A 19,021-nucleotide genomic window follows, 5' to 3' on the forward strand; every position below is an offset into this window, starting at 1 on the left:
TCGAAGAATGTATGTATAACATGGCTCAGTAGTGTCAAAAAGGGTATCAATGGACTTTTATGCACACTGCACCACTATAGTATAATGCAAAACTAAAAATAAGCTTCTGTTTGTTTATCTCATACTAATGCAGATATTCTCCTCACCCAGTATGGGATGGTACAAACTGGTCTCCTTGGAAAAGTTAGGGAATATGTGCGGCAGGTAATATTTCTTGAAGTTTCCAAACAGGAATGCGAAGCCCTTCTCGTGGTTATCTTTGCACTTCCACTCCAGACTTTTGGCCTGCAGGATGTAAGACAACAGGGTGATTCTCATGAAATTGGCACTTGACAACAAAAAAAAACAAAAAAAAATTCCTACCATAATACCTCGTGGATCACGATCTGTATTTATCGAATTCATAACTATGGTTGTTTGCTGATCAGATATTATGCATTTTACAACAATTTCTACAACTACCGACGCCAAAATTATCATTACCACAACAGTTTTTGAAGTCCAAAAAAGTTATCCGAATCAATTTCTAATATTTTTAACATTGCTCACCTTATGAAAATGCCTGAGTTAAACAAAAGTGAAAACAAATATACTGAACAAAAATATAAATGAAACATGTAGTGTTGGTCCATACTACCAAATATTATTTCTCTCAAATGCACAAATTTGTTTACATCCCTGTTAGTGAGTATTTCTACTTTGCAAAGATAATCCATTCACCTGACAGGTGTGGCATATCAAGAAGCTGATAAAACAGCATGATCATTACACAGGTGCAGCTTGTGATGGGGAAAATAAAAGGCCAATAAAATGTGCAGTTGTCACACAGTATACTGAGGAGTATTTCTGTCTGTAATAAAGCCCTTTTGTGGGGAAAACCTTGTTATTGGCTGGGCCTGTCTCCCCAGTGGGTGGGCCTGGCTCCCCAGCGGGTGGGTCTATGCCCTCCCAGGCCCAGTCATGTGAAATCCATAGTGCATTCGGAAAGTATTCAGACCTGGACTTTTTCCACATTTTGTTACATTACAGACTAATTCTAAAATGGATTAAAGACAAACATTTCTTCATCAATTTACATACAGTACCCCAAAAAGACAAAGCGAAAAAAGGTTTAGAAATCTTCGCAAATTATTAAAAAATAAGAAGCAGAAATACCTTATCTACATAAGTATTCAGACCCTTTGCAAAGAGACTTGAAATTGAGGTCAGGTGCATCCTGTTTCCAATGACCAACCTTGAGATGTTTCTACAACTTGATTGGAGTCCACATGTGGTATATTCAATGGATTGGACATGATTTAGAAAGGCACACACCAGTCGATAAGGTCCCCCCAGTTGACATTGCATGTCAGAGCAAAAACCAAGCCACCGAGACAGGTTTGTGTCGAGGCACAGATCTGGGGAAGGTTACCAAAAAATGTCTGCAGCATTGATGGTCCCCAAGAACACAGTGGCCTCCATCACTTACATGGAAGAAGATTGGAACCACCAAGACTCTTCCTAGAGCTGGCTGCCTGGCCAAACTGAGCAATCAGGGAAGAAGGGCCTTGGACAGGGAGGTGACCGAGAACCCGATGGTCACTCAAACAGAGCTCCAGAGTTCCTCTGTGGAGATGGGAGAACCTTCCAGAAGGACAACCATCTCTGCAGCACTCCACCAATCAGACCTAAATGGTAGAGTGGCCAGACGGAAGCCACTCCTCAGTAAAAAAAAAAAAAAAAAAAAACTCTGACCATGAGAGACAAGATTCTCTAGTCAGATGAAACCAAGATTTAACTCTTTGGCCTGAATGCCAAGTGTCACGCCTGGAGAAAACCTGGCATCATCCAAAAGGTGAAGCATGGTAGTGGCAGCATCATGCTGTGGGGATGTTTCTCAGCGGCAGGGACTGGGAGACTAGTCAGGACCAAGGGAAAGATGAACGGAGCAATGTACAGAGAGTTCCTTGATGAAAATCTGCTCCAGAGCACTCAGGATCTGCAGAGAAGAATGTGAGAAACTCCCCAAATACAGGTGTGCCAAGTTTGTAGGATCATACCCAAGAAGACTCAAGGCTGTAATCACTGCCAAAGGTGCTTCAACAAAGTACTTAGTAAAGGGCATGAATACTTATATAAATGTGATATTTCCGGGTTTATGATTTGTCATTATGGGGTATTGTGTGTAGATTGATGACAGGAAAAAAATGTTTAATCCATTTTAGAATAAGGCTGTAACATAAAATGTGGGAAAAGTCCAGGGGTCTGAATACATTCATTAGGCCCTAATGAATGTATTTATATTGACTAATTTCCTTAAATGAACTGTAACTCAGTTATAATTTCAAATCTTTTAAATTGTTGCATGTTGTGTTTACATTTTTGTTCAGTGTACATTTAAAATGTATTTTGCCATTTCTCCATTTACAAAAACCTTTTGTGATTCTTGTCTGTTATAATCGCTTGTGTATAGATGTCATTTTTAATGGTGGGGTTGCTCTTTGCTGAAAACACAAACTCTAGATTGTGGCTTTATGTCAATTAAAATGGGGTTTAAATACCCATACTTATTGACAACCCTTACTTAATCAAATTATTTTTTACAAAAAAATCTATACAATAGGTGTAAGCAGTTCTTGTAAATAATTGAGGTGACCAGCACAGTACACCCACTGACTATACCTTATTAGAATTAGCTTATGGACCTAAAAATTATCCAGTAATGAGAAAGTTGTGTTTCAGTAATGAGAGGCCCTTAGCTCAATCTGAAAGTAACAGGAGACAGCCATTATCAGTCAGCAAACAGTTGACCACATTACTAAAGCCCATTCTGTTGGTAAGGTAATGGTTCTCTTTTTCCCCAAGTGGGTGTTTGAGAATAAGATACTCATTCTGGAGACATAAGTGAAGAAATGACATTAACTTGTGCTCATCTAAGGACTATTTCTCTAGAAGATGCATCATGGATAAAACTTTATTTTAAAAAATAAAGCAACTTGAAAAAGTGTTACGGTATTGAGAAACACGACCAGACTTTTTTTACTTAAAAATTATAGTTAATGTAAACTTCAACTAGTATACAATTTGTATGATTTATGGACAAAACACAGCAACATTGTGTTTTTCTAAAGTAAAATTGTGTAAAATAACTGAAGAATTTAATCAGGACACATTTCGGTAATGAGAATTTGGGGTGGAAATTTACAAAATTGGTGTATTTAAAATAAGACACTGTACCATAAACTAAGCATCTTAGCCTTCAGAATGATAGTTGATTGTTGCAGATGCATCATGGTTTTCTAAATCTATTTGCTACTGCCATGGTTACAACTGGTTTCATGAGAACACCCTCAACACAACAAGAGACTACTGTAAACAAAGAATAACAGACAGGATAAGAGACATGCAGGGAGAGGAGGCATTGTCTGGGAAAGCCACGGAGAGAGAAAGCAGCACAGCCATTAGCTCAGTGAGTGTGTGTCAGCGTACAGTACACTGCAGCGAAAGCATGCAGATGCAAAATGTAATGGCGGTCAGTGTGTTGCTTATTCCACTGTCCAACCTCCCCAAACTGAGGTTGAACCAGTGATCCTCTGCTTCGCAACACACGTGACCGTGCTCCTTGACAACGTTGTAATGGGTTGAGCCACCCAAAACGGTACTGATTGGATGGCTCCATCCGCAACATTTCCAGCTAGCAGTAGCGGGCCTTTACGGCACGTTCTTAACTCCGTTACACAAGCTTATTTAAAATGACGTAAGCCACTTTTCAGGGGGTTACCACCGTTTGCGCTTGCAAACAGACAGAAGGCCATGTCAAAAGGCTTGCCGGTCGGTAGTAGGTAATGCTGCATCCACGCCAAGCATGTTAGCAGTGTTAGTAATAAAGGGAGGAGTACCTGGTTTACCATGTATTTCAGAAGAGCCTCCAGAAAGTATCCTGTGAGGTCTTCCTGGCCCTTATCCCCTGACTGTGGAGGAACCAGGGGACTGATCTCTTCTGGAGTCACTTGAGCTGAAGGAATGGAAGAAGGGAAGAGAAAGGAACAAATGCAGCAGAATCAACACCTTGAGAGGTACACCCACAGTTACGTGTTCAATAATTTGGTACCTGTATGACCATTACATTTGAAATTGGCCATATCAGTTTGAATATGAAGTACTTGTTGGGTTGCCCTCAAGCTTCTTCCTAATAACATGTCACGAACAAGGTAACAGGTTTAGAAACAAAGCATTAATACTGACTCTCCTGAAGGCTGAGAGGAGGGTTCACCAGGTTGTCCAGGGTACGGGGTCCCAGCTCTGACTGAGGGGATGGGAAGCCTGGGATCAGACAGGCAAATATCCATAGCTGCTCTCTCAGTGCGTTACCCTGCAGGGCCTGCATCCATAACAGGAACAGACGCACACCCTCCCTTCGGATCTACAGGGGAGAAAGAGAGAGACAGTCAGGGACATACTCATAGAAATCGACTCTAGCCAGTCTATTTCTATGAGCATACCATTACCAAATGCCCACAGCAGTCAACACCATTGCAAAATAGGAAGAGAACAGAAAAACAGGAAGACTATTACAAAAACAAAAGTTGTACATCAATCAGAGGCAAGTTGGCTACTGGCTATGCTACTGACGAGTGAAGGACCAATCTGATATACCTTTAAAGAGTTCCCAGTGTGCAACAGCTTCTTTAGGATGAGGCCTGTGAGGGAAGAACAATTCACATCAACCAGAATATGAATAACCAGCAAGCCCCCCCCCAGTACTACAGCACATGTCAGAGTACTCGGTCAGACCTAGGAGACCCTAATCCCCAGGTCCATGGCATTCTCTGTCTTTCTCTGGGTGGCCTTTGTATCCAACTGCACAGTGGTCTCAGTGCAGTGGAAAAGGAGAGACCACCTAGTGGAGGGGTGAGGAGAGGGCAGCGCTGCTCTCTACTCTCCTTCCGTTCTCACTCCAAACGCATGTTACAAATCATGTAGGAAATCAATTTGCTACAGCCAGAACTAAGAGACATTGGCAAGGGAGGAGTGCGTGGGCCCAATACCCATGTAACTGGCCTAACCTGATTTCAAACACATGGGACAAAATGTCTGATTAGGTCAAATCTAGAGACAAAAAAAACCACGCACTCCCACACGCGGTAGCTGATAAAAACGTCCACACTCACAATGGCACAACATGTACAAGGGCCTAGTATAAATGTACCTATGCTGTGGAACTGCCATCGTCCGTGTATTCGCTCTGGTAGGAGTTGCAGAATCTTCTGTAAACAGAACATAAATTACAACAGTCAGAAACGGTATTTAGGCCAGTGTCGGTATTACTATCGTGTTGAAACAAAAATAATCTATCTTCGTTGTGGAATATATGGGCAATTATCCAAGTAGTCTGTCAGACGCCTCGCCTCTGTTATGGATGAGGTAACCAGCTAAGCGGTAGATATCTCAAGAAGAAGACCATGAGGCAACCTGGGAGAGGTGAGTTGAAGACACACCTTCCCATGGACATCTTTGAAAGAAAGACGAGGGAGGGGTGAACATAAACCTACATTACAATAGTTTGTCTAATCCCACACATTGCAACACCCGAAACAGGCAGCCTAACGGTTAAGAGGCCAGGACAGTAACTGAAAGGTTGCTGGTTCGAATCCCAGAGCCGACTAGGGGACACATCTGCTGATGTGCCCTTGAGCAAGGCACTTAACCATAATTGCTCCTGTAAGTCGCTCTGGATAAGAGCGTCTGCTAAAAGACTACAATGTAAATGTACTTTTAGCCCTGTCACTCTGACACTCAATTCTCTCAGGGAATTGGCAGTGATCTTAGTTGTGAGGTTTATTTGTCATGTGCACATGATACAGCAGGTGTAAAACAGCACAGTGAAATGCTTACATGCAACTGCAGCATGTGGACTTGGCCCTCCCTGTAATGGCACTATGAAGATGTAATGCCACATGACTCATTCACACCCCATGTCAACTGATAAAAGGACATTCGATGTTTGGCAAACAGACCCATTTTGTTTGGACCAAACACCAGCCTCTCAGTTCAACGCATGTGTCTATAAATATCACACACGTGCCTTAAACAACGAAGTCATCTTAAATACTTATTGTCAAAGTGTGAGTGAGAGATGTGAGATCATGTAGATCCTTGAAATCTAAATAGAACATCTCGCTACAAGCCTCGAGGCCTCAGTGAATGTAGCTTCCAGTCTAATAACATCCCGTGGCCAGGCATATGCCTGTATGTGTGTGTGTTTCAATGGCTCCACACTCAAGGTCTGGGGGAGATTTCACACATGGGGATTGAGGAGTTGACAAACCAACTTTAGAAAACATTCAGAAGCACCCTAATCTCTGATTTACAGTAGCCTACACACTAACCTGCTTAGTCTAACCCTCCGTTACACCTACTCCATTCTACTTTATAGGAATTCTGTGTATTATCAACCAATCAAATCAGATGCCATCACTCAAGAATTCTGACATTTAAAACAACCCCTCAATATTTCAGAAGTAACAGTCTTACCTCAAATATGAATAGAATGGAGTCAAGTTCTTCCCTTTGCGATTTGTGACCTACAAAAGAGATGTGAATGTGAGGAAGTGGCTTAAACAATACCGGTGTCAGGCCAACAAACCACAGTATTCTTGACCTTGTATTCTCACCTTTTTGTTTGAGACTGACTTCAATGGTGACAAAGTTCTCAAAGAACACATAGTAGATGTGAGAGTAGTACTGGTCAAAGAAGTGCTTCAGATCCCCCGACTCAGCATTTTCTGCAGAGAAAGTGAGAGAAAAAGCAAGAGAGCGCGAGAGGGGTCAGGTCACATGGTCAGAACAAGCTTGTGGCCCTACTGTAGCTATAACTGTACTTCGAAGTGGAGTCAGCCAGTCACTGCTTATTCTCAGTCATTTTCCCGCCCATTATCAATTACGTCAGAGCTATCCGCCTCGAGGGGCTATTAACCCAAATAAAGAACACAACACTGGTAGTGGTGGACAAACACTTAGCAATGTGACCTTGACATCGTAAGCCAAGGCTCAGAGAATACTGACTGACCGACGAATGTTTATGGTCTCATGTGACACACACAGACGGTGTTAATAGGGGTGAACGCTCAGAGGCACCGGACCCCTGGCACTGTCCTGGCTGAGTGGGCACGCGCACACACACACACACACACACACACAAGGGTTTCCGTTAGCCGGTAATAGCTGGCTTTTGGACAATATTTTTTTATAGAAAAGACGATAAATAAAATTGCGGCCAGCCAATTGTCTGAGAGAAGAAAAACAACATTAAATTGCGAAATAATATTTTTTTGACCTATTCATTGATGGAAATACATTTGACTGATCATGCTTATCAGTCTATAGGTTCATTTGCATAATTTGGGGGAATTAAATTGCCGTGTCTATAGACTGCATATTTGTTATTCAGGCCATTTATCACATTTGTATGGCATACAGATAGTCTTTGAGTGGAAAATCTGTCAGACAGCGCGAGAGCTGCTGCTACAGCATTTTAAACAGCAAATGCACAGGCAAAGGAAGGCAGGCTTCATTAGTGCGTCACACACCACTTTGCAATGAGCTGGAGGCCGTATGCATTTTGAAAACATGTATTTAATTGTTTGAATCCTGAACGTTTTACTACATATGAGGCATTTCTTACCTTGCTTCAAAGTAGCCTAGCCAAAATCAGACAATGTCCATGGAGGCAATTATTTTACCATCCAGTAGCCAAATGCACAATCCTAGTCATATTAGCAACCCATGCTAGTTGTTACATACTGTATCTCACTTCTTTCTAAATTACTACAACATACTATTGGATGTTTTCATCTCTGTCACAGGAAACCGCTGGCATGTGCCGTGCGCTTTGACAACTGTGTTTTGCCATTCATTGCATTATGGAACAAACATTCATGCAAAGCCTACTGCCTTGTGCGCTTATGTGAAGAAATAATTTATCAACATTTTAAGCTAAATGTTCCAATCTTGTGCATCCGACTCGTCACTTTTGAACTTCTCTTTATGTAGCCTAGGCCTACTGGTTGTATGCTTTTGGTATCTAGGCTATCGTCCCACAACTGTCCCAGAGTCTGTTTGGTACACTTTTCTACTATGGGGGATAGTACATTGACAGAGGCTAGAGGTCGACCGATTATGATTTTTCAATATACCGATTATTGGAGGACCAAATAAGCCGATACCGATTAAATCAGATGATTTTTTAAAACTTGTAATAATGACAATTACAACAATACTGAATGAACACTTATTTTAACTTAATATAATACATCAATAAAATCCATTTAGCCTCAAATAAATAATGAAACATGTTCAATTTAGGTTTTAATAATGCAAAAACAAAGTGTTGGAGAAGAAAGTAATATGTGCCATGTAAAAATGTGTGCCATGTAAAAAAGCTAACGTTTAAGTTCCTTACTCAGAAGATGAGAACATATGAAAGTTGGTGGTTCCTTTTAACATGAGACTTCAATATTCCAAGGTAAGAGGTTTTAGGTTGTAGTTAATATAGTATTTATATGACTATTTCTATACCATTTGTATTTCATATACCTTTGACTATTGGACGTTCTTATAGGCACTATAGTATTGCCAGTGTAACAGTATAGCTTCCGTCCACCGCTCCACAAAAGCTGTGGCCCTTGCAGCGCAAGGGGAATAACTACTCCAAATCTAAAAGCGAGTGACGTTTGAAACAGTATTACCGCACACCCAGCTAACTAGCTAGCCATTTCACATTGGTTACACCAGCCATTAGGCTGATAGGCTTGAAGTCATAAACAGCGCTGTGCTTGCGAAGAGCTGCTGGCAAAACGCACGAAAGTGCTGTTTGAATGAATGATTACGGGCCTGCTGCTGCTCAGTCAGACTGCTCTATCAAATCATAGACTTAATTATAACATAATAACACACAGAAATACAAGCTTTTGGTCATTAATACAATTGAATCCGGAAACTATCATTTCGAAAACAAAACATTTATTATTTCAGTGAAATACGGAACCGTTCGGTATTTTATCTAACGGGTGGCATCCCTAAGTCTAAATGTTCTTGTTACATTGCACAACCTTCAATGTATGTCATAATTCCGTAAAATTCTATCAAATTAGTTCGCAATGAGCCAGGCAGCCCAAACTGTTGCATATACCCTGACTCTGCGTGCAATGAACGCAAGAGAAATGACATAATTTCACCTGGTTAATATTGCCTGCTAAACTGGATTAGTAGTTATAACTAGTGATTATGATTGATTGTTTTTTATAAGATAAGTTTAATGCTAGCTAGCAATTTACCTTGGCTTCTACTGCATTCGCGTAACAGGCAGGCTACTCGTGGAGTGCAATGGTTAGAGCGTTGGACTAGTTAACTGTGCGGTTGCAAGATTGTAACCCCTGAGCTGACAAGGTGATAATCTGTCGTTCTGCCCCTGAACAAGGAAGTTAACCCACAGTTCCTAGGCAGTCATTGAAAATAAGAATGTGTTCTTAACTGACTTGCCTAGTTAAATAAAAGGTATAATTATTATATTTTTTTAAACCATAAAAAAAAAAAAAAGAAATCGGCGCCCAAAAATACCGATTTCCAAATGTTATAAAAACTTGAAATCGGCCCCAATTAATCAGCCATTCCGATTAATCGTTCGAACTCTAACAGAGGCTACTTATTTTTCTGTTCGTTACTCATCTTGTTGGCTGAGAAAAAGTTAATGTGGACAGTTATTCTATTACCTTCAAAGTGCGCATCAGAATTCGGTAAGACGGACCGAACATTGTTGCATCCTCGACTTGTATGTTCTGTTAATATGAATTACTATAATCTAAATGTGATTTCTGCCATTCTGAGTACAGTTGGTGGATGCCGTAATCTGGTTACGCACCCAATGCATATGGGGTCAGGTACATTTAAAAAAAATGTCCAGTAAATTAAAATGCTGTCAGTCAAATGTCCGGTGCCACATTTTGCCAACGGAAACCCTGGCACACACATACACACAGATCATAGGGAGAGAAGCCCAGAGGCTTCTGACCCCTGGCTGAGTGTCAGATGGTCAGTATAACAACAAATTAGCTTGAGGATCTGCCTGCTGCCTATCCAAAATTAATTTACACACTAATCAGTCAGGGAGGGTCTTGTGGAGGACGTTGCCAGGACAGTGTTGAGAAGCTTGCCACTGGAAAACACTACAGGAAAAGGGAGACACAGGAAAAAGCATCCATCCTCCCTTTCCAGTCTTACGGAACACTGGAGAATCTCAGCGAAGAGGCTTTTAAATCCGCCGTGACATGATTTTCCCCTGTAATCCTGAACAGACCCAGAGAGGAGAGGATGCATGAATCAGGAAGAGAGGATGTGTGATTTAGCTAACCTTTTGTAAAAATGCTTCCAACAGTAATTTTTTTCCTCGTCTGAATAATTAGAAAAATACTAGGCCTACAGCAGTGACTCAGGAGTTGAGAACCTATTTTTCTTGAGGACAGATTTTGGAAACGCTCTCACTGGTGCCACACGCACAGACACATCAACAGGCTCCAAGAGCTCTTCTCTGACCTCTAAGGGATATATGGCGCATATCTCACATAACTGATGGGACAGACTCTGAACTGAACAAGTTAATATGTGTAGGCTACCATTATAGTAACATTACACAGAGCTCAGACACTTCTCCTAAACAACCTAACCCCAACGCCACTCTCTATGACAGTCCATCTCCATCCCTGCAACACCTCTCCGCGCATCCCATGACCAGCCTGCTGTCGCTTCCTCTGGGCCATAAGCCTTCCGTTACTTCAGAGAAAAGCCTGGACAGACGGAGGTCCAGCTTGAGACGGGTGCAGGGCAATGAACTAGAGGTCGACCGATTAATCGGAATGGCCGATTAATTAGGACCGATTTCAAGTTATAACAATTGGAAATTGGTATTTTTGGGCGCCGATTTTATACCTTTATTTAACTAGGCAAGTCAGTTAAGAACACATTCTTATTTTCAATGACGGCCTAGGAACGGTAGGTTAACTGCCTTGTTCAGGGACAGAACGACAGATTTTCACCTTGTCAGCTCGGGGGATCCAATCTTGCAACCTTACAGTTAACTGGTCCAAACCAATAACGACCTGCCTCTCTCTCGTTGCACTCCACAAGGAGACTGCCTGTTACGCGAATGCAGTAAGCCAAGGTAAGTTGCTAGCTAGCATTAAACTTATCTTTAAAAAAACAATCAATCATAATCACTAGTTAACTACCCATGGTTGATGATATTACTAGATATTATCTAGCGTGTCCTAGGTTGCATATAATCTGACTGAGCACACAAGCATACAAGTATCTAAGTATCTGACTGAGCGGTGGTAGGCAGATGCAGGTGCGTAAACATTATTTCAGACAGCACTTTCATGAGTTTTGCCAGCAGCTCTTCGTTGTGCGTCAAGCATTGCGCTGTTTAACCGAAGTGAAATGGCTAGCTAGTTAGCGCGCGCTAATAGTGTTTCAAACGTCATTCGCTCTGAGCCTTCTAGTAGTTGTTCCCCTTGCTCTGCATGGGTAATGTTGCTTCGAGGGTGGCTGTTGTCGTTGTGTTGCTGGTTTGAGCCCAGGGAGGAGCGAGGAGAGGGACGGAAGCTATACTGATACACTGGCAATACTAAAGCGCCTATAAGAACATTAATAGTCAGAGGTACAGTGGGGCAAAAAAAAGTATTTAGTCAGCCACCAATTGTGCAAGTTCACCCACTTAAAAAGATGAGGCCTGTAATTTTCATCATAGGTACAATTCAACTATGACAGAAAAAACGAGAAAAAATAACCCAGAAAATCACATTGTAGGATTTTTTATGAATTTATTTGCAAATTATGGTGGAAAATAAGTATTTGGTCAATAACAAAAGTTTCTCTCAATACTTTGTTATATACCCTTTGTTGGCAATGACAGAGGTCAAACGTTTTCTGTAAGTCTTCACAATGTTTTCACACACTGTTGCTGGTATTTTGGCCCATTCCTCCATGCAGATCTCAGTGATGTTTTGGGGCTGTTGTTGGGCAACACGGACTTTCAACTCCCTCCAAAGATTTTCTATTGGGTTGCAATCTGGAGACTGGCTAGGCCACTCCAGGACCTTGAAATGCTTCTTACAAAGCCACTCCTTCGTTGCCCGGGCGGTGTGTTTGGGATCATCGTCATGCTGAAAGACCCAGCCACGTTTCATCTTCAATGCCCTTGCTGATGGAAGGAGGTTTTCACTCAAAATCTCACGATACATGGCCCCATTCATTCTTTCCTTTACACGGATCAGTCATTCTGGTCCCTTTGCAGAAAAACAGCCCCAAAGCATGATGTTTCCACCCCATATGCTTCACAGTAGGTATGGTGTTCTTTGGATGCAACTCAGCATTCTTTGTCCTCCAAACACGACGAGTAAGGTTTTACCAAAAAGTTATATTTTGGTTTCATCTGACCATATGACATTCTCCCAATCTTCTTCTGGATCATCCAAATGCTCTCTAGCAAACTTCAGACGGGCCTGGACATGTACTGGCTTAAGCAGGGGGACAAGTCTGGCACTGCAGGATTTGAGTCCCTGGCGGCGTAGTGTGTTACTGATGGTAGGCTTTGTTACTTTGGTCCCAGCTCTCTGCAGGTCATTCACTAGGTCCCCCCGTGTGGTTCTGGGATTTTTGCTCACCGTTCTTGCGATCATTTTGATCCCACGGGGTGAGATCTTGCGTGGAGCCCCAGATCGAGAGAGATTATCAGTGGTCTTGTATGTCTTCCATTTCCTAATAATGATTGATGTATTATATTAAGTTAAAATAAGTGTTCATTCAGTATTGTTGTAATTGTCATTATTACAAATACATGTATTTTTTAAAGATCAGCAGATTAATCGGTATCGGCTTTTTTGGTCCTCCAATAAATCGGTATCGGCGTCGAAAAATCATAAAATCGGTCGACCTCTACAAAGAACGGCTGAGACATATCCAACATGGGGGAAAAAAACATCTTGGCCCAAAGGTGACACCAGTAACTCATTTTGACATGACCTGGCTGAAGAGCTACACTTGTCAGAAAGTATTCTTGTTAATAGGAATATTAACTATCTTCCAAATTGAAGTTCACACACACACACAATCATTAAAACATCACATCTCTAAATAGGGCTACTTAATGTTAGATCCCTCACTTCCAAGGCAGTTATTGTCAATGAACTAATCACTGATCATAATCTTGATGTGATTGGCCTGACTGAACCATGCCTTAAGACTGATGAATTTACTGTGTTAAATGAGGCCTCACCTCCTAGGTACACTAGTGACCATATACCCTGCGCATCCCGCAAATGCGGAGGTGTTGCTAACATATAGGATAGCAAATGTCAATTTACAGAAAAAAACACAACGTTTTCATCTTTTGAGCTTCTAGTCATGAAATCTATGCGCCCTACTCAATCACTTTTTTTTAGCTACTGTTTACAGGCCTTCTGGGCCATAGGCCTCACTGAGGAACTGAGTTCAGTTGTCCTGAGTCTGCACAACTCTGCCAGGACCTAGGATCAAGAGAGACGCTCAAGTGTTTTGGTACTATATCTCTTGACACAATGATGAAAATAATTATATAACCTTCAAGCTGCATACTGGACCCTATTCCAACTAAACTACTGAAAGAGCTGCTTCCTGTGCTTGGCCCTCCTATGTTGAACATAATAAACGGCTCTCTATCCACCGGATGTGTACCAAACTCACTAAAAGTGGCAGTAATAAAGCCTCTCTTGAAAAAGCCAAACCTTGACACAGAAAATATAAAAAACTAGCGGCCTATATCGAATCTTCCATTCCTCTCAAAATGTTTAGAAAAGACTGTTGCGCAGCAACTCACTGCCTTCCTGAAGACAAACAATGTATACGAAATGCTTCAGTCTGGTTTTAGACCCCATCATAGCACTGAGACTGCACTTGTGAAGGTGGTAAATAACCTTTTAATGGCATCTGTCCTCGTGCTCCTAGACCTTAGTGCTGCTTTTGATACCGTCGATCACCACATTCTTTTGGAGAGATTGGAAACCCAAATTGGTCTACACGGACAAGTTCTGGCCTGGTTTAGATCTTATCTGTCAGAAAGATATCAGTTTGTCTCTGTGAAATCTCTGACAAATCAACTGTAAATTTCGGTGTTCCTCAAGGTTCCGTTTTAGGACCACTATTGTTTTCACTATATATTTTACTTCTTGGGGATGTCATTCGAAAACATAATGTTAACCTTCACTGCTATGCGAATGACACACAGCTGTACATTTCAATGAAACATGGTGAAGCCCCAAAATTGCCCTCGCTGGAAGCCTGTGTTTCAGACATAAGGAAGTGGATGGCTGCAAATTTCTACTTTTAAACTCGGACAAAACGGAGATGCTTGTTCTAGGTCCCAAGAAAAAGACATCTTCTGTTGAATCTGACAATTAATCTTGATGGTTCTACAGTCGTCTCAAATAAAACTGTGAAGGACCTCAGCGTTACTCTGGACCCTGATCTCTCTTTTGACGAACATATCAAGACTGTTTCAAGGACAGCTTTTTTCCATCTACGTAACATTGCAAAAATCTGAAATTTGATGCAAAAATTATGCAGAAAAATTAACCCATGCTTTTGTTACTTCTTGGTTAGACTACTGCAATGCTCTACTTTCCAGCTACCCGGATAAAGCAATAAATATACCTCAGTTAGTGCTAAATACGGCTGCTAGAATCCTGACTAGAACCAAAAAATTTGATCATATTACTCCAGTGCTAGCCTCCCTACACTGGCTTCCTGTTAAGGCAAGGGCTGATTTCAAGGTTTTACTGCTAACCTAAAATGCATTACATGGGCTTGCTCCTACCCATCTTTCTGATTTGGTCCTGCCGTAACATACCTACACGTACGCTACGGTCACAAGACGCAGGCCTCCTAATTGTCCCTAGAATTTCTAAGCAAACAGCTGGAGGCAGGGCTTTCTCCTATAGAGCTCAAATTTTATGGAATGGTCTGCCTACCCATGTGAGAGATGCAGACTCGGTCTCAACCTTTGAGTCGTTATTAAAGACTCATCTCTTCAGTAGGTCCTATTTTATTTATTTTTTCCACCTTTATTTAACCAGGTAGGCAAGTTGAGAACAAGTTCTCATTTACAATTGTGACCTGGCCAAGATAAAGCAAAGCAGTTCGACACAAACAACGACACAGAGTTACACATGGAGTAAAACAAACATACAGTCAATAATACAGTATAAACAAGTCTATATACGATGTGAGCAAATGAGGTGAGATAAGGGAGGTAAAGGCAAAAAAGGCCATGGTGGCAAAGTAAATACAATATAGCAAGTAAAACACTGGAATGGTAGATTTGCATTTGAAGAATGTGCAAAGTAGAAATAAAAATAATGGGGTGCAAAGGAGCAAAATAAATAAAGTAGGGAAAGAGGTAGTTGTTTGGGCTAAATTATATGTGGGCTATGTACAGGTGCAGTAATCTGTGAGCTGCTCTGACAGTTGGTGCTTAAAGCTAGTGAGGGAGATGTGTTTCCAGTTTCAGAGATTTTTGTAGTTTGTTCCAGTCATTGGCAGCAGAGAACTGGAAGGAGAGGCGGCCAAAGGAAGAATTGGTTTTGAGAGATATACCTGCTGGGGCGCGTGCTACAGGTGGGTGATGCTATGGTGACCTATGGTGAGATAAGGGTAGTCTGGCCCAGGAGTGTGAAGGTGAACAGAAAGGCACTGGAGCAACGAATCGCCCTTGCTGTCTCTGCCTGGCCGGTTCCCCTCTCTCCACTGGGATTCTCTGCCTCTAACCCTATTACAGGGGCTGAGTCACTGGCTTACTGGTACTTTTCCATGCCGTCCCTAGGAGGGGTGCGTCACTTGAGTGGGTTGAGTCACTGATGGTCTTCCTGTCTGGGTTGGCGTCCCCCTTGGGGTGGGCCGTGGCGGAGATCTTTATGGGTGATACTCGGCCTCGTCTCAGGATGATAAGTTGGTGGTTGAAGATATCCCTCTAGTGGTGTGGGGGCTGTGCTTTGGCAAAGTGGGTAGGATTATATCCTGCCTGATTGGCCCTGTCCGGGGGTATCATCGGATGGGGCCACAGTGTCTCCTGACCCCTCCGGTCTCAGCCTCCAGTATTTATGCTGCAGTAGTTTGTGTGTGTGGAGTATTTCTAGTGTCTTATCATGTGTCCTGTGTGAATTTAAGTATGCTCTCTCTAATTCTCTCTTTCTTTCTCTCTCGGAGGACCTGAGCCCTAGGACCATGCCTCAGGACTACCTGGCATGATGAGTCCTTGCTGTCCCCAGTCCACCTGGCCGTGCTGCTGCTCCAGTTTCAACTGTTCTGCCTGCGGCTATGGAACCCTGACCTGTTCACTGTGATTACTATTATTTGACCATGCTGGTCATTTATGAACATTTGAACATCTTGTTCATGTTCTGTTATAATCTCCACCCCGCACAGCCAGAAGCGGACTGGCCACACCTCATAGCCTGGTTCCTCTCTAGGTTTCTTCCTAGGTTTTGGCCTTTCTAGGGAGTTTTTCCTGGCCACCGTGCTTCTACACCTGCATTGCTTGCTGTTTAGGGTTTTAGGCTGGGTTTCTGTACAGCACTTACAGATATCAGCTGATGTAAGAAGGGCTATTAAATACATTTGGTTTGATTTGATTTAAAACGGAACCCCACTCTCAAAATCCAGCTTCCTCAGCTGGCCCAGTTGTGTGCCAGAACTGTTCCGCCCTGAACAATAGCCAAGCTTGGGGAAGGAAGGGGACATGTTCTTGTTGACTTTCTCTGCTGAGATAGCAACAGGCAGAACCCCTATTCCACCTCCAAAATAGAACACACGGAAGAGAAAAGTCTCCTTATCAGATAGGCTAGTGACTGCATCTAAAATGGCACCCTATTCATAACTTTTGACCTAGAACTCTGGTCAAAAGTAGTGCACAATAGGGAATAGTGTGCCATTTGGGAAGCACACAGTTTGTGGAAGAGAGCAGCGTCAGGCGGGTAAGAACACTTCGGAGAGACTAATGGCCCGCTCTCTCCTTCTCTCTCCCTGGTCATGTTTACATGAAGGATGTAGTCAGCAGCACTAAGCTATGCCAAGCCTTTGTCTATAGCACACAGATATACTACTGCGATTAGGAACATTGACTAGGTCCAACCATACACATTGTCTGTCTGGATTTGTTCTTTTGACATGGTGGTAGTACTAGTACCATGGGCCATTCAAACCTAAATGATGCATTCAGACCAGTGCCTGGCTCCGACAACACTATGGGTGCACCCAAATGCCCCCCTATTGCCTATACAGTGAACTACTTTGACCAGAGGCCATATGGTTCTGCACTGTATAGGGTGACATTTGGGACACAGATTATGGTAGTTACATATACAACAGAAGAGGGCCCCATTCATTTTATGAAATAGCAAAACTTCAAGATATCCTAATAATAATAATCTTGAGCTCATTGGATTGTTTGTTATAGCCTCAATTTGGTAGCGTGATGTCCACTGTTGTCTAGAGCTGCTGGCTGATAGGCTAATAGAATTAAACAGCATCTGACTGTAAATAAAAGGAAATAAAGGACAGGGCATTGACTTGACATTATCTACTCCTCATTCCCAAAGACACAGACAGGCAGATGTTGTTTTGAGTTAGGCTACCACTTGCAAGTTGCCATAATGTTTAGCCTGCTGCTGCTTGAAATTATCGACATTTAATAACTATCCCCCCACCCCTCTATTAGTTTCTTTCTATTGAAGATTTTGGTTAAAGAAACTGTCTTGTGAAAATCTCACTTTTAAAAAGTTTATACTTTGTTAACGCATACCCGAATGTTGTTGACTCATCCCATACGCATGTGGCCAAAGCATGAATTCGAGAACAAAAAAAACACTTAAAGTTCCTCACCTCAAATGTGTATCTCAAACAGAGAGATTCTAAAAAAGCTTGCTATTTCCTAAAAGGATGATGTCATCCTCCTGAGGAGGATGCAGTCTGATTAGCAGTCCACTTGCACAAATATTTTCAATGGCTGATATACACCCTAACCATTCTATTGTTGGGGTACACCAACACCATTCCAACACAGAAAAGCTCATTTTTAAACATAGTTAATTACAATAATTTGGAAGGAAAACAATTTCACTCACATTGTTATTTATTGTAGGTTCATATTTCATAGAAATCAGGAAACACTGGACAGTTACTTTAAAGAAGCACTGAATGTGGATTAAGCTACAGGAAACACTGACATAGGTTACACATTGTGTGGCGTCATGCCTGAAGCTTGTCCTCTGTTGCTCAGCTGCCATGATGGTCAGGTAGCCACACTTCTCTCTATTAGGCCGAGCCTATATCCTCAACATGATTGCGTGATTCTTATCTGGGCCTGAAATTCCCCATGGATAGTGTGCGTGTCAGGGCACACAAATCCCACTTTCCAGAGTGCAGTTCCTAGCCTACTCCCTCCTCCTTGGCAAACTGAAGCCACTGAAGGTGTACACTGTGTGCAGCACACAAAAAAAAAACAGGGAACAATACCTCTACTTTCTAAATAAAATGTGCATTTACAGTTCCCTAGCTAAAGCACAGCACTCAAGTAATGTCTTTAGACTGTCACAATTAACGTATTTTTGCTAGATACTACAGTTGTGATATTAGCCTATAGTTTTACATGAATTAACCGACACACTTTTCTTAATTCATCAACAACCAATAAGATGAAACACTAGGCCTAACATCTAATTTAAAACATTACATTATTACACAGCATGTGGCTGTTGTTTCTCAGCAGCACACACGCCTCTCCAACCTCTGCTATTGGCACAGCAGCACAGTGACACGATGACAGTCTGTGCTCCCACAGTAGTTGCTGTACTGGGGGACAATGGAAACAGGAAACCTGGTAACGGCATTGAACACAATAGAGGAAATGGGTTCATGAGATGGAACTGCAATGTTTCACTCACAAGTCACAATGCCA

The 19,021-nt window shown here is 42.0% G+C and overlaps 1 protein-coding gene across 12 annotated transcripts in view; it reads right to left on the reverse strand.

Moving 5' to 3' along the window:
* The window catches only part of LOC110497730 (ral GTPase-activating protein subunit alpha-1), an 80,673-nt gene that overhangs the window by 51,417 nt on the left and 10,235 nt on the right, over positions 1-19,021 (reverse strand). For 8 of the 12 annotated variants that reach the window (XM_036954710.2, XM_090211113.1, XM_036954708.2 and 5 more), the window contains exons 2-8: positions 6,654-6,764; positions 6,514-6,563; positions 5,189-5,246; positions 4,636-4,679; positions 4,225-4,402; positions 3,879-3,994; positions 147-285 (exon numbers count right to left, since the gene is read on the reverse strand). In XM_036954710.2, coding sequence (XP_036810605.2) covers positions 147-285; positions 3,879-3,994; positions 4,225-4,402; positions 4,636-4,679; positions 5,189-5,246; positions 6,514-6,563; positions 6,654-6,764 — 696 coding nt within the window. The remainder of the gene's footprint in view (positions 1-146; positions 286-3,878; positions 3,995-4,224; positions 4,403-4,635; positions 4,680-5,188; positions 5,247-6,513; positions 6,564-6,653; positions 6,765-19,021) is intronic. The other 4 variants (XM_090211112.1, XM_090211109.1, XM_090211111.1 and 1 more) reach the window with 1 other exon arrangement.

Source organism: Oncorhynchus mykiss, chromosome 19, assembly GCF_057628025.1.
Source record: "Oncorhynchus mykiss isolate SJ-2025 chromosome 19, ASM5762802v1, whole genome shotgun sequence".
NCBI classification, from domain to species: Eukaryota; Metazoa; Chordata; class Actinopteri; order Salmoniformes; family Salmonidae; genus Oncorhynchus; species Oncorhynchus mykiss.